At 40.2% G+C, this 16,518-nt stretch overlaps 1 protein-coding gene across 2 annotated transcripts in view; it reads right to left on the bottom strand.

The window, feature by feature from the left end:
* klc4 (kinesin light chain 4) overlaps positions 1-16,518 on the bottom strand; it is a 53,781-nt gene that overhangs the window by 4,917 nt on the left and 32,346 nt on the right. The window contains exons 11-14 of one of the 2 annotated variants that reach the window (XM_081384705.1): positions 12,512-12,579; positions 11,927-12,035; positions 11,726-11,845; positions 7,737-7,877 (exon numbers count right to left, since the gene is read on the bottom strand). In XM_081384705.1, the coding sequence (XP_081240831.1) occupies positions 7,872-7,877; positions 11,726-11,845; positions 11,927-12,035; positions 12,512-12,579 (303 nt within the window). In that variant the 3' untranslated portion in view covers positions 7,737-7,871. Of the gene's footprint in view, positions 1-7,736; positions 7,878-11,725; positions 11,846-11,926; positions 12,036-12,511; positions 12,580-16,518 lie in introns of those variants that run through there. The other variant, XM_081384704.1, reaches the window with a different exon arrangement.

The following is a 16,518-nucleotide window of genomic DNA, read 5'->3' as shown; positions in this document are numbered from 1 at the left end:
GTGGACACACCCTTACCACTGATTGGCTCCCTCTGTCTCCTCCCACATCATGAATGGACACACCCCCTACTGATGATTGGCTTATTCTCTCTCCTCCCCTATCATGGAGGGACACACCCCCTACTGATGATTGGCTTATTCTCTCTCCTCCCCTATCATGGAGGGACACACCCCCTACTGATGATTGGCTTATTCTCTCTCCTCCCCCATCATGAGTGGACACGCCCCTACTGCTGATTGGCTCACTCTCTCTCCGCCCCCAACATGAGTGGACACGCCCCCTGCTGCTGATTGGCTCACTCTGTCTCCTCCCCCATCATAAATGGAGACGCCCCCTACTGCTGATTGGCTCTGTCTCCTCCCCCATCATGAGTGGACACGCCCCTACTGCTGATTGGCTCACTCTCTCTCCTCCCTATAGAGACAGAGCGCAACGCGTCATAATCTGAAGACCACGCCCACACCCAGGGGGAGAACAAATCAACGGTCTCCATTGACTTTGCATTGCGAGAGGCTGCCTCCTTGTCATTTCTTGCTTCTAAGAAAAGACAGAATAATGCCTAAAAGCTGCTATGTGACAAGGTGTAAAGCGAACAAGCTAAAAAACTCAGAAATAAGTTTTCATAAGCTGTCGACCCCAAAAAACAAGTGTTTAGGACATAAAAGTGGATACAGGCTGGAACGAATGGGTAAATTGTGGGATCCTGACACTCAGTATGCACTAAAAATATACTACGTGTGCAGTAAGTTAAACATTTGGTCACTGGTGAGTCAAATATCCAAATGTCAGCTTTATATATTATATTTCTGTAAGATAAACTATCCTGTGTTGCCGATTACGGTCTCCTCCAGCGGACGTACGTTAGTTCTCAGAGTAATGAGACACGTGACGCTCTGTCTCAACTGCCTGTATCCACTTTTATGTCCTAAACACTCGTTTTTTGGGGTCGAGAGCTAATAAAAACTTATTTCTGTTTTTTTTAGCTTGTTTGCTGTACACCTTGTCACACAGCAGCTTTTAGGCATTTTTCTGTCTTTTGTTAGAAGCAAGAAATGACAAGGAGGCAGCCTCTCGCAATGCAAAGTCAATGGGGACGGTTGGTTTGTTTTCCCCCTGGGTGTGGGCGTGGCCTAAATGCGCTCTGTCTCTATCATGAGAAGGTTATTATAGTTTTGCATTTTTAAATTAGTTTTTATTTTAATATCATTTTCAAATTTCCTATGAATTTCAGTTTAGTTTTAGTTAGTTTCATTAATGGTTTTGTTAGTTTTAGTTTAGTTTTTATTTTGTGAACACATTTCTATTTAGTTTTTATATATTTAGTTTCAGTTTTAGTTTTAGTAATTATAGTTTAGCAGAGTTAACAGAACACTTCCAGTTAAAGACATTTAATTTCAGCAAAGTTTAATGTTTGCAGTTTACATTTAAAGGTCCCGTTGCATGCGATTCCATGTTTCAAACTTTAGTTAGTGTGTAATGTTGCTGTTAGAGCATAAATAATATCTGTAAAATTATAAAGCTCAAAGTTCAATGCCAAGCGAGATATTTTATTTAACAGAAGTTGACTACAAAAAACGGCTCGATTGGACTACATCCCTCTACATCCTGCATTAGTGACATCACCAGAACCGTTTCTTGACTAACCTCCGCCCACAGGAATGCTCCCTCAACTCTACTGGCTACTTGCGCACTTCTTATAACTTACTGTTTTTACTCAGCTCTTACGGTGATTTTCTGAAGTAAAACTGACGCTTCATCTTTTGTGTGATGTACAATAAACTTTATTAAACTCATCAGTACATGTTTGATCATCATTCAGACAGCAGACTTGTAGGCTATTAATAAATAATGGATACATAGACTACAAGCAGATGACAAATACGTTATAATAACCGTAATTAAACTACTAAACCATACCTGTTTCATCTCTATACAGCACTCTGACTCTGTAGGCATTATTGTCCGACTCGAAATTAACGCCGTTACTGAGAGTTTCTGATATTATCATCATTCCGTGAGATGAATTTTTCCTGACAGACTGAGCACGAGCTCATGAAGCTCCGCCCCCTGTGTCGTCCAGCAGCACCTCATTTGCATTTAAAGGGGACACACTGAAACGGCTCGTTTTTCTGAGCCCCAAAAAATGTCAATTTAAACATGCTGTAAAAAATGATCTGTTGGGTATTTTGAGCTCAAACTTCACATACACACTCTGGGGACATCAGAGACTTATTTTACATCTTGTGAAAAGGGGCATAGAACGGGACCTTTAACTCTTGTGAAAACCTCTTAAAGGGTTAGTTCACCCAAAAATGAAAATTATGTCATTAATGACTCCACCTCATGTCGTTCCAAGCCCGTAAGACCTCCGTTCATCTTCGGAACACAGTTTAAGATATTGTAGATTTAGTCCGAGAGCTTTCTGTTCCTCCATTAAAGTCAATGGACGGCATACTGTCCATGTCCAGAAAGGCAATACAGACATCATCAAAGTAGTCCATGTGACATCAGTGGCTCAATCTTAAGTTTATCAAGCGACGAGAATACTTTTTGTGCGCAAAAAGTAAACAAAAATAACGACTTTATTCCACTATTCATTTCCTTCTCTCTGGGCCTCGAGCTATTTCACGTAGTGTTTTTGCGCAGCGTGTCTGTGTTGTACGTCACACGTAGGCTCACTATTGGCTGACGCTGGTCATGTGTGATGCGTGTGACATACAACACAGACGCGCTACGCAAAAACACTACGTGAACTCACTCGAGGCCCAGAGAGAAGGAAATGAATAGTGGAATAAAGTCGTTATTTTTGTTTACTTTTTGCGCACAAAAAGTATTCTCGTCGCTTGATAAACTTAAGATCGAGCCACTGATGTCACATGGACTATCTACAATACAATACAATCTACAATATCTTAAACTGTATTCCGAAGATGAACGGAGGTCTTACGGGCTTGGAACGACATGAGGGTGAGTCATTAATGACATAATTTTCATTTTTGGGTGAACTAACCCTTTAATAATAAAAATAAAATAATTGTTTGAGGATGAACAAAGAACCAAACAAATGCAACTAAAAAGTAAAAATTATAAAAATGAAATCTTGTTAAACGTGGTGTATAAGAAAAAGAAAAAGATATGCGTATGATTATTATGATTATTCTTTAAGTTTATTTATATGATTAATCCTTTCAAACATTATTCTTGTATTGATCCATTTATGCTTTTTGTTTAAAATCATATACTCATAGATATACACATATTAAAATGTTCTCAGCAGACCAGACATTTAGTATAGCCTACTTTTACTCTGACAAATATACGTCTATTTCTGGGCTATAGACATGCTATTTGTTTTTTTCCGTTTTCTGCTCAGTGTGGTATCTTGTCTAATATGTGTGGTATAGGCCCATCTTGTTAAGGCTAGTTTCACATGAGATGGTTATCTTATACTTGGAATTAAGGTACAGCTGTATTTGCATGAGGTGGAAATACTTATTTGGGCCTTATTTCTGCTTCTTAGGGATTCACACAGAAAGCGGGTTTGCTTTGAAAAACGGAAAAAAGACGTGGTCTCGATATGCATCTTTTAAAAGTTGAACTTATTTGAACTTGAGTGCTGCGTTTTTAGAGCGTCGTGTCATGCACGTGATGCTGCAGAAGACGCGAGACTCAAGCGGTCATTGAAAAATAAAGTAGCACAGTGGAATGGAAAAAAAAGTGATTTTCCGGTAGGCTTATTTAGGAGAGCTTATTAATTACGAAAACGATTATTTATTTCTGCTAATTATTATTTTGTTTCAGTTAGTTTTTCAGTAACTGTTGTTAGTTTCGTTTAGTTTTAGTTTTTCATTAATGTTGAAATTTCTGTTTTATTTCAGTTTACGAAAATGTTTTTTGACCAATAGTTTTAGTCTTAGTTTCAGTTTTCGTTTACGAAAATAACCTTGATCATGAGTGGACACGCCCCTACTGCTGATTGGCTCTGTCTCCGCCCCCATCATGAGTGGACACGCCCCTAATGCTGATTGGCTACAAGTGTGCTGTGCCGCTCAGGTCGATTCACTTTCAACAGAAATCGCTAACTGCACCTTTAAGTTTGGAAATACGACAATTATTGTCTTTTAAATTATGTTACATGTACTGGTACAGTAAATTAACAAAGCTATCGATTGTAAAATTAAATGCTTCTTATTCTTTAACCACTCAGCGTACTAGCCAGGCAAACTTTTAGCATTTTCAGTAGATATTGGATAAGTGATAATCTAAAAAAAAAAAAAAAAACGGCCAAATCTTGGCTCATTTGTCAATTACCAATGTAAAGTGTAGTGCCTTATATTAGAAAAGAGCTGGACCACTGCAGTGTAGCTCTGAGCCCAGCAGAGGGCAGAACATGTTAGTATTGGCAGACGCACCACTGCACCACACTCAGGTTATGCAACTAGGGTTTACCAGGTTAACTATAGCATCACTGCTTTATTGTCGATGTGGAAATCCAATACACTGAGTTGAGTATTAAATCCATGCAATCTGAGATAAGCATTGCCGTTTTGAAGTTGTCCGGCAGAAATTAGCTATGCAAACAGTCTTTAATGAAATGCTAACTCCAACATCAAGATAAGATGGAAAGGTTTTAGATGTTTAACAGCACATGTGCCCCTTGAGTCCTGAAATGACCCCACTCTTTCTACTTTAATCCATTCTCAGTGCTGTCACGGTGAAGAAAACGGAGGCAAACGCCAGCTGTGTGACAACTGCCAGTGACAGAAACTAGGTCACAGTGTGGTGAATGGCTCCAATAAAACATTCACGTATAATTTCCATTTATGCACACAGAGAGAGAGCCCAGGCCACTAATTCCAAGTCTTTATTGGGTCACATGAGGTTAATGAAGACGTACATTACTGTGCAGAAAGAGCCACATATATATATTTATACACACACACACACACACACACACACACACACAGTTGAAACATCCCATGAATCTGCAGCGAGGCCTTGAATTCTACAGCCACACTAAGTGACGAAACCTGACTGATCTGCGGTATGGCATGAGGGGAATGGTAAACACATGCAGTAATACATTTAAGTTCGTTTAAACAACAACGATGTACTATAAACGGAAACGTTTTTGCTTTGCATTTTTCGCGTACAGACGACAACGTTGTCAAAGTGATCACCGATCACACGGATCTGTGAAAACGATGAAAAACGCTGTATTATTCATGCCACGCCAGTAGGTGGCGATGTCACTTTGTAAAGAAACACTATAGACTGCGCATGACGTCAGCGTTTTCACAGATTCGCATTTTTGTAGTTTACTTTGAAACCCGTTTTCAAAAGTTTGTGTTTTTTTCTTTTTTTTCTTAAAACGCTGTTGTCGTGTAAATGAACGGCCAAAACACATAAAAAGTTTTCAACGGAATTGCAAAAAATAACTTGATTTTCTGAGAAAAATGTGATTGTAAAACTCGCTGCCTCTACTGTTGTCTTTGCCAACACAAAAGCCTACGATGAATGAGTTTAGAGAATACTTGACACATAACCAAAATAACATAACCACTTTTCCTATCCAATTCTGTTTTCAAAATAATAATAAAAAGGCTTTATGTATAAGTGCAAACAAATTGCATCGTGTTGGGACCAAATCTGCTTTATAACAGCATGGGGTCCAAAAGTTTCAGACCATACAACCTGGGAATGTAGATATAAATGTAACACAAAGAAAGGATATTAAATAAATTAAAGATATAATTAAAATTCTACATTCAAATTCATGTTAATTTTCCAGTTTAACCGTACACTCAAATTGTAATGCTGATAATATAACTTGTAAAATAAAATAAAACGATGTATTCTCTTGACAAAGAATGTCTCAGGCTTTTGGGCCGTGCTGTGTTTCTATATACACTTTTATTTTGCTATGCGTTGCAGATTAAAAGTTAATATATCTGTGAGTGGGGCTGAACTGGGTATATATTAACAAAAACCTGCTGAATAACATTTCATAACAGGACATGTGTTAAAGGATATATCTGCTTTGTTCTGTAGTTTGTATAGTCACACGTTATATTACAGTGTTCATGTTATGGTGTATTAAAGTCAAGTCTTTTTTATATATAGTGCACAATGGACATTGTTTCCGCAAGGTCCTCGTTTAGCTGTTAATTTAAAAGAAATTGTGTGTACATTTATTTGTGTGTACATTTATTGGTTATTACTGATTAATACTTCTGAACTATATGAACTCGCTGTGGGATATTTGTAAAACTTTCAATTTATTATAAGTAACTTAACACATGTGACACTGACACTGTAATTAAAGTGTTAGTTTGAATTGTGAAGTAACTGTAAAACAGTAACATAAAATTAATCTCACAATGTAATGTATTTCACTCCAAGATCAAAGGCAAGAAATGGGGATTTATATAATACAGCGGCACAATCCAGTACTGTATGAAATGATCATAAATTAAAAGTAGTACAAAAATACTTCGCTTACACTACCGGTCAAACGTTTGGGGTCTGTAAGAATTTTCAAATAAGAAAATAATACTTTTCTTCAGCAAGGATGCATTAAATTGATCAAAAGTAAAGACAGTAAAGACTTTTACATTGTAATAAAACAAAAAATCTATTACAAATAAATGCTGATCTTCTGAACTATTTGTTCATCAAAGAATACTATATATATATATATATGAGGAACTCTGAAATACTGCATATATATATTGATAATGATCAAAATTGTTTCTTGAGCATCAAATCATCACATTAGACTGATTTCTGAAGGATCATGTGACACTGAAGACTGGAGTAATGATGCTGAAAATTCAGCTTTGATCACCGAAATAAATTACACTTTACTATATACTCACATAGAAAACAGCTCTTTTAAATTGTAATAATATTTTACAATACTAGAATGTACATTTCCAGAAGAAAATGTGAAGTGATGCTTGCAGTGGCAAAATTCGCCACTGGGCAGATGCTAACACAAATATCATGGTTGTGATACCATGATATACCACGTTTTGGCATTATTTACCACGACTTACCATGTTTCTAAGATGATTTACTACGATTTACCACATTCCAACATGATTTATTATGATTAACATGTTAGAATGATGCTAGCATGATTAGCATGTTGTTAGCATGATTAGCATGTTGGTAGCATAATGCTAGCATGTTGCTAACATGCTTTTAACAAGATTCTAGCATGATTAGCATTTTGCTAGCATGTTTTTAGCTAGATGCTAACATGATTAGCATGTTGCTAGCTTGACTGAAAATGCAGCCTTGGTGAGTAGAAGAGACTCCCTTCAAAAATATTGTTTAAATCTTACTGACCCCAAACTTTTGAACAGTAGTGTATATAAATACCATTTAAACCCTTTATAATTTTTAAAGTATTATAATAATTACTTTGGGAAATCTTGCCAATACAACATTGAGAATTTGGGGTGAAATGTGCGTAGCTGTCATCAAAATATATAATTTTGTCTGTTGACTTGTCCCGTTCATGATGAGAATTCACTCTGCTAATCCGACAGGTGTGTTTCACTGAGGTTGTAGATTACAGTTAATAAATCAGTGTTATACAGTTAACAGTGTAGGCATGAAAACAGACAACGCAGAGAACAAGCAGGAATGAGCGAACGAGGGATCAGTGTGTGGAAGAGAGGAGGAAAGCGAGGCCAAGAATACACAGGGAGGGGAAGTAAGATGATATCCCATCAGCCCTAGCAAACAGTCAAAGCTGTGCTGGACTCCATCCGGCGGAGAGGAAGAGGCACAGGGATCCATTTAGGTCAGGCAGATGCAATTTGATTTGTTGTAAGAGCAGAGAGAGGAAGATGATGAGAGCTTAGGCCTAATGCAGAGAGAGAGAGAGAGAGAGAGAGAGAGAGAGAGAGAGAGAGAGAGAGAGAGAGAGACAAACACACAGAGAGAGAGAGAGAGAGAGAGAAAGGACACAAAAGCACAAATGAGACAGGAACATCAGGAGGAAAGCACTGAAAAGCAAGTATAGGTAGTGTGTCTGTCCATAAAGGCGCATAGAGACATTCAGGTCTTTAAATATCTTAAAGTCCGTCTGTAGTCAATCATTTTATCCCTTAAAACTCATCTTTGATCACCAAAATGACATATTTAAGCGTTTTTTCCTGTGAAAATAATTTCTTCATGCCTTAAAGTATCTTGAATGTAACTCGACACCCTTGCCTCATTTAGTATGCGCGGTTCTACGAATATGCTAATGAGCCCCGCCTCCACTCACTCACACAGCTCAGAGATCCACTGGTTGACGATCACACGTTGATCTGATTGGTTACAAGGTAGTTTGTGACGTCAGAAACACCAGCGATTTCAAAGCGTGTTTTTGAGACTGTCTTTGGTTCACTGCAGTTTTAAGGAGAAAACACTCAGCAATGCTGTCGACTTATGAATTTACACATGGTTTGTCTTAAAGCATATTAAAAACACCACATAGACATATAAACAACATTAAAAGCTGGATTTTCACCACAGGGGGACTTTAAGCAGGACTGAACCAGCAATAACATCTGTTACAGTGATTTTACCGTGGTAAAGGGATGAGCTTAAGACGCAAACACCCAAAAACCTTCTTACTTCTGGAATACGACCGTTATATGCGCTCAGTTTTACATTTTGAACTTCTGTTTTATAATCACAGACGTTTAATTGTATGGTAGGTTAAATATAGCTTTGCAGTAACTGCTGATCATGGTTGAGCATCAGAACATCAGTAATGTAATATTAGTGTCAGTGGTCAGGGTTTTGTGGGTAAGGAGAGGATGACTGCTAACTGGAGAGTATCACGTATCACTGATGTCACACAGGATATGACATCAGCAGGGGACGACAGCCACTCTGGCACGCTGAAGAGACCGCAGTGCAGCACTGACCGTCACAGGCTACACCAGCTGTTAAAGTGACAGCAAACACGGCTAAAATTAAGCTATAATCTGTGTGTTTTATAGGGTTGTTGTATTTAATAATCTACATAATGGCTTATATTTCATATTTAATCCAATAATCAAAATAATCAGACCTACGCAGAGTAAAACTCACACAAAAATGTTAAATTCTGCTTTCTTAAGGCCCGTTCACACTAAGAACGATAAGTATAAAGACACCTATAATGATTACTATATTAGCATCCACACCAACGCACAGAATCGCTCTGTTTAATGTGAGTATGTGTTGTCCGTCGCTTTAAATGCTCGAGCTCGTCACGGCAGGATGGATTCTGATTGGCTGACAATGTTTTCATCGTTCATCAGCTGGAAAAAAATCGTTCTGAAAGTGATTCCAACGATGTTGTTTATCTGTGCTGTTATCGTTATAGTTGTATTCTTTTACGTTAAGAACGATTTTTAGAATTATTGTCGTATTTGGTGTGAACGGGCTTTTAGGAGATAAAACTCACACACCAACACGAATGTTCTGCACGAAAATTAGTTCCAATGCTCGCATCTCATTTGTCTGTTCAGGCCGATGTGTAAACACTGGCAGATTGGCTGAATAAATATGCAAATCCACTCACTGACAGTAGGTGGCGCTTATGAAGAAGCAGAAATCCGCTTTCTTCTTCTGCTGTTCACTGTTGATTAGCAAAATAGCTTGTTTGTGAGCGCCACCAAATGGTAATTTTATGTAACGGCAGCGGCTTCAATACTAAAAGTGCGTGACCGAAAGAGCAACTCTTATTAGTTGTCTAATTTTCTTTGCAGAGTGATGGAAAAGAGATTAGAAAATCTCTACATTAAAAAATCTGTCGCAGACGGCATGGAAATGTTCTTATCGATCTGCACAGACACATATAGTCATTCATTTGAACTGGTTATCACATCGAATGTTCACAGCAAACATTATCTGCAATGCAAGGATTCTCAGGAGAACGTAATAGTTTTGCGAGCGAACGCAAATATTTTGCGAGCAAATGATTTTGAGAGAGAAACATTTTTTTGCAAGCAAACGCATTTTTTTTTGAGGAATGCAAAAGTTTTGCAAACAAATGCAATTTTTCTCAAGGGAACATAAATGTTTTGCGAGAGAACACATGCAAGTAAACGCAATATTTTTTTTGTTGAGGAAAGCAATGTTTTGCGAGTGAACAAAAGTTTTGCGAGAGAAAGCAATTTTTCACGGGGGAACACAATAGTTTTGCGAAAGAACACAAATAATTTTTTTTTGCAAATGCAAATGTTTCTTGGGGAATGCAGTAGTTTTGGCGAGAGAATGCTATTTTTCTCAAGGGAACAATAGTTTTGTGAGAATGCAAATATTTTGCGGGAGAACATAATTTTTCACAGGGGAACACAATAGTTTTGCGAGAGAACACATCCAAGCAAACGCAATGTTTTCTTTTTTTTTTGAGGAATGCAATAGTTTTGCGAGAGAAAGTAATTTTTCTCGGGGATTGCAATAGTTTTGCGAGCGAACGCAATGGTTTTTCGAGGAATGCAATATTTTTGCGAGCGAACAAATGTTTTGTGAGCTAACTACATTTTTTACGGGGAACGCAATAATTTTGCAAAAGAATGCAAACATTTTGTGAGCAAAGGCAATTTTACTCAGGGATCGCAAAAGTTCTCGGGGATCGCAATAGTTCTGCGAGCGAACTCAATGTTATTTTGAGGAATGCAAATGTTTTGCGAGTGAACGCAAACGTTTTGTGAGCTAACGCAATTTTTCACGGGGGAACGCAAATGTTTTGCGAGTGAACGCAAACGTTTTGTGAGCTAACGCAATTTTGCACGGGGGAACGCAATAGTTTTGTGAAAGAACGCAAACGTTTTGTGAGCTAATGCAATTTTTCACGGGGGAACGCAAATGTTTTGCGAGTGAACGCAAACGTTTTGTGAGCTAACGCAATTTATCACGGGGGAAAGCAATAGTTTTGCGAAAGAACGCAAACGTTTTGTGAGCTAACGCAATTTTTCTCGGGGGGAACGCAATAGTTTTGTGAAAGAACGCAAACGTTTTGTGAGCTAACGCAATTTTTCTCGGGGGGAACGCAATAGTTTTGTGAAAGAACGCAAACGTTTTGTGAGCTAACGCAATTTTTCTCGGGGGGAACGCAATAGTTTTGTGAAAGAACGCAAACGTTTTGTGAGCAAACGCAATTTTTCACGGGGGAACACAATAGTTTTGTGAAAGAACGCAAGCGTTTAGTGAGCTAACGCAATTTTTCTCGGGGGGAACGCAATAGTTTTGCGAAAGAACGCAAGCGTTTTGTGAGCTAACGCAATTTTTCTCGGGGGGAACGCAATAGTTTTGCGAAAGAATGCAAACGTTTTGTGAGCTAACGCAATTTTTCTCAGGGGGAACGCAATAGTTTTGTGAAAGAATGCAAACGTTTTGTGAGCTAACGTAATTTTTCTCAGGGGGAACGCAATAGTTTTGTGAAAGAACGCAAACGTTTTGTGAGCAAACGCAATTTTTCACGGGGGAATGCAATAGTTTTGCGAAAGAACGCAAACGTTTTGTGAGCAAACGCAATTTTTCACGAGGGAACGCAATAGTTTTGCGAGCGAACCCAATGTTTCTCAGGGGAATGCAATGCTTTTTAAAGCAAATGAAAAAATATGAAAATATAATTTTTCCTTCCATCTCATATTTTCTCTGTCACCATGTTCCCTGACAGGCTCTGTACACTTCCAGCAACTTTAAGTGATAAAGATGTTATTCCCTCACCCCATTCCACTCCACACTGCCCTCCTCTCCGGCTTCATTGCTGCAGTCGTACTTCACACTGGAGATCGATGCAGTGCTCCTCCGCCTCTCTCCATCTCTCTGAAGGTCCACTGCCGCTCCCTGACACACACACACACACACGCGTTACAAAGACATCATGTTTCCCACCATGCATCAGTAGAGTGATTATAGAAGTTGCACCTGTCTGCGGGACCTCATGGCACACTCCTCAAGGGTCTCGGCCGCCTCCAGTTTACCCTGTTTACGGTACAGAGCGCCCAAGTTCCTCAGCGTGGTGTTTACTGTGGGGCTGTGCATGAAAACACACATGCACACTAGTATCACTTTCATGTGTGTCATCAAATTTAATCAGCAGCAGCAAAAACATTGGTCATTTATTTTTGGTTAGTTTTATTAAGTCCATAAAGTGTTGCAGTATTATTTAATTGTTTTGCACAGTGTTTGCACAGTCCTTGTAAACTTGAATCAGAGTAACTTCCCCTCCCTGCAGCAACATCTATTCTCTGATGAAGAGGGCGGGGCTATAACCTGTCACTCACATCACATCCACCAATAGCAAACCACAACCATCCAATCAATTCCACACGGACAAAATCAAGCCCCGCCCACATTTGTTCTTGTTCCAGAAGCGTTTCACTCAGATATACGTCACAATAGGGTAGAAAACACTATTGCAGCTTCCACTAAATGCTGACTTTTCTGCTGAATGAAAGGCAGAAAACTGTTTTAGCAGTGAGGCAAGTAACTATGGCTGATTTTTCTCACCTGTTCACCTTGCAGGCTTTGTACCAGCCACCATATTCTCCATAATGATTCCCATCTGCCAGCTTTCCCTGTAAGAAAGAAGAGGAAGAAAACACACAGACACACACAGAGAGAGAGAGAGAGAGAGAGAGAGAGAGAGAGAGAGAGAGAGAGAGAGAGAGAGAGAGAGAGAGAGAGAGAGAGAGAGAGAGAGAGAGAGAGAGAAAGTGAAGTTTCAAAATCTTCTCAGCTGTCAATCAATCATCCAGACAGGTTTGCAGTGAGGGAAACTATGTTTACTGTACATACACATGCAGTGGGTATAGATAGTCACAACCTCCTTTCAAAATATTTACAGTACTTTTAAAAGAACAAGTTGTGGAAAGAAGTCTATAGACAATATGGCACAACCACATTACATCTTACCAGCCAAAGAACATCGTACAATGGCAGTGTCCTGTTGTGAGGATGTTTCTTTTAGAGCACTTGTTGGGAAGGACAATGCAAAATTTTGACAGACTGAGGAGAACTTGCAGCCCTATAATACCAGTGTGTCCTACAGCCCAGTAACCCTGAGCAGACCAGCACAGCCATACAGCGGCTGAAGGGCTTTCTCCAGTGGTCCAGTCCGGGGGGTTCAATGGTTTAGATGCCACATATCCCATATATGATACTTCTCATGCAAGGGACTATCCTAAAAATAATATTTTTTATGTATAAAGACCCAGTGTATACTGTGCAAAATAAATATTATAAATAAGTGTAAAATATTTATAATATTTAAAATAAATTGTTTTTTTTCTACTCACTATAGTACTGTACTTAATTATTTATTTGTTTATTTGAATCTAATTATTTCTTTTCTAATTAAATTAATGTTAATCGATTTATATTTTATTCATTTATTAATCGATTTTTTTCCTTTTAATCTAATGTTTGTTATTTATTTTATTCACTGTAAACATAAAATTTGTATTTTAATCTGTTTATTTATTTGAATCTTCTTTTTTTATTTATTTATTTTAATCACAATCTTATTATTTATTTATTTTTTACTTTTCTTTTTATATTGTTTTTTTTCTAAACATTTCCATGGACCAACTAGCAATTCCTTGTGTAGTTTGAAAACCCCTGGTCTTGTGAGAGCCGGATGGGGGGGGGGGGGGGTTATTGTGTGTTACTGTGTGTAAAGTGAAGTGTGAAACTAGAATTGTGTGTTCCCTTTCGAATGGGAACTCTTGCTGCGTCCCCTAGAGGGCGCTATGGGGAATGCCTCCAGCATGACCGGTGTCTGAAGCATGAGTGAAAACATGACAATGAACTTGACAGCTGATGACGTAACTACAGGTGAGACCTCTTTCTTGTCTTCAGGAATCTGTTTGTTTGAACGTGCGTCTCAAGGCGATTGAAATGGCTGGCTGATGAATTCGAGAAAGGCATTCATATTGTTCGGCAGCTGACGAGCTACTGGATCAGGATGGTGTTATCGCTCATATCGTCTGATCCAGCAGCAAGCATGCTCCTGGCTTCGAGCAAAGGTGAGCAGGACAAGACTGTTGAGCGCCATGATGTGTCTGTGTGTTCTCAGCCAGCCTGCCCCACACACGACGAGCTGCAGGATGTTATGCCCTGCGATACTGACAGATTAGATCTGCCGTGGAAACGCATGCAGTGTCAGTTCGCTCACAGTTGTTTGGGTTTGCTGTTTCGGTTACACTTTATTTCAAGGTGACATTGTTACAGTGTAATTATACATTTAAGCACCAAGTAATATTAATTAACAACATGTACTTACTATAGAGTTATGGTAGGACTAGAGTTTGGTTGAGGGTTAGTTGCATGTAATTATGCATAATTTACTGTGATTACTTAAAGGGACATAACCGCTCAGCTCAAACGAGCCTACCCTTTCTCCCAGATCTCCATGCTGAGGTGGAGAGATCTTGGGGAAAGTCTTTTTCTGCCCATATGCGGGAAACACGGTTATGTGTCGATGCCTATAATCGCAGAGACGCTGGCTAGCTATCTCTTGATGGGAGAGGCATCCACACTGAATCTTCCATATTTGACTTCCGAACTTTTTGGTACATCTGTTGAGGCGGTGGTCAGGAAGTTTAGGGAGGTGAATGCGCGCTCCACAGCTTTTAAGATCTTCATACCGTGCTGTTCCAGGTGTTCGCCTCAACCTTTACCTTAGGGTTCTGACTTGTCCCGGTTTGAGGATTGCAGACTTAATCAGAAGGCGAGTGCTACCTCTCGTGTTCCCCCTTCTTTGGGGGGTAGAGCACGGAGGAGGCGTGACACCAAAGGGAGAAGAAAAGATCTCAGCGAAGTGATCCAGAGTAAACGTGCTGTGTGTTCCAGGGTCCCAGAGGGTTCCTTCCCCACCTCCCCCCTTCCATCCCCTGACTGAGGTCAGTAGGGGTGTGTTAGAGGCTCTGACATTTTTTTACACCAGCCCCCTGAAGCTGGACCTATGATGTTTTTAAAATCAACATCTGCACATGTGCGTTGTTGTGAATGTGTTGTCTGGTGCCTGGTGGTTTACTTTAGAGTCATTACTGTCTGTACTATTGTTTGGCCTCCTCTCGCTATAGAGAGTCACTTTATAGAGACCTCTGCTCCTCAGAGCTCTGCCTAGATAGCTATATCAAGTAGTTAGGCTTTTTAGTAGCCTCCTTAGTAAGCTGTCCTGGGTGTTGGATGTAGTTAGGCCTCCTCTCACTTTAGACAGTCATCATGCTGAGGCCTCCGTTCTCAGAGCTCGACCAGGCGGTAGACTCAGAGTCGTTAGGTTCTCCCTGAGCCTCCTTGGTTACTGTCTGTACTATGGAGCATTGTTAGGCCTCCTCTCGCTATAGAGTTGATTTGTAGAGGCCTCCACTCCTCAGAGCTCCCCCTGGATAGCAATATCAAGTAGTTAGGCTCTTTGTGAGCCTCCTTGGTAAGCCATACTGGGTGTTAGATGTAGTTAGGCCTCCTCTCACTTTTGAGAGTCGTCATGTTGAGGCCTCCATCCTCAGAGCACGATCAGGCAATTAGGCTCTTAATGAGCTTCCTTGGCAACTGTTTGTGTTAGGAAGCTCCTCGGCCTTCCATTCCGATGCAGGCTCGCTGTGAGCCTTGGGAGCTGTCCTGAGTGTTGGGTGTGGTTAGGCCTCCTCTCATTTGAGAGTCTCTACAGCCTCCACCACTAGAGCTCGACCAGGCAGTACTGCCAAGTTGTTAGGCTTTCTTTGAGCCTCCTTACCTTTTGCCTCTACAGAGGAGTGGTGTTAGGCTTCCTCTCGCTTAGAGAGTTTCGGCTGAGGCCTCCACTCCTCAGAGCTCCGCCTGGGGCAGCAGTATCAAGATGTTAGGCACTCTGTGCACCTCCTTGCTAGCTATTCTTACCGTAGGACGTGGCAGGCCTCCTCTTGTTTGAGAACTTTAGTTGAGGATTCCGTCCTTAGAGCTTGATTGGGTAGTAGTACTGATTTGTTATGCTCCCTTTGATCCTCCTTGGCTACTGCTTTTATTTAGAGCATTTCCATGCTATGTCTATAAAGAATGTTTCCTAGGTCTCTGCTCCTCCAGAGCTCTGCTTGCATAGCCATTCTCTAGTCGCTAGGCTCTTATCAGCCTCTTTGTAAGCTACCCTGAGTGCAGAACGTTGTTAGGCCTCCTCTCATTTCAGAGAGTCGTCTTGCTTAGACCTTCGTTTTTAGACCTAAGTTGTGCCGTAGCACTGAGTTGCTGGCTCTCTGCGTGAGCCTCCTTGGCTCCCTAGGTGGTTTGGGACCATCCTCTGAGTCAGCTAGGGACCAAACTGTGTGAGCCTCCTTGGTTACTGCTTGAAAATGGAGCACTATTTGGCTCCCCTGAACTCCGCCTGCTATTGTTATAGGCATAGGACGCAGTGTTGAGGCTTTTGTCCCTAGAGCTCAGGCAGGTAGCATGGTAGCTCTCCGCGAGCCTCCCTGGCCACTCCCTTAAAGCGGTGTGTTGTTAGGCCTCCTCTTCTTATAAGAGTAATTGTAGGCCTCCGC

The sequence above is a fragment of the Scardinius erythrophthalmus genome (genome assembly GCF_964197995.2).
Source record: "Scardinius erythrophthalmus genome assembly, chromosome: 14".
Lineage (NCBI taxonomy): Eukaryota > Metazoa > Chordata > Actinopteri > Cypriniformes > Leuciscidae > Scardinius > Scardinius erythrophthalmus.
The sequence above is the reverse complement of the archived record's forward strand: the minus strand, read 5'-3'. Positions and strand labels throughout refer to the sequence as shown.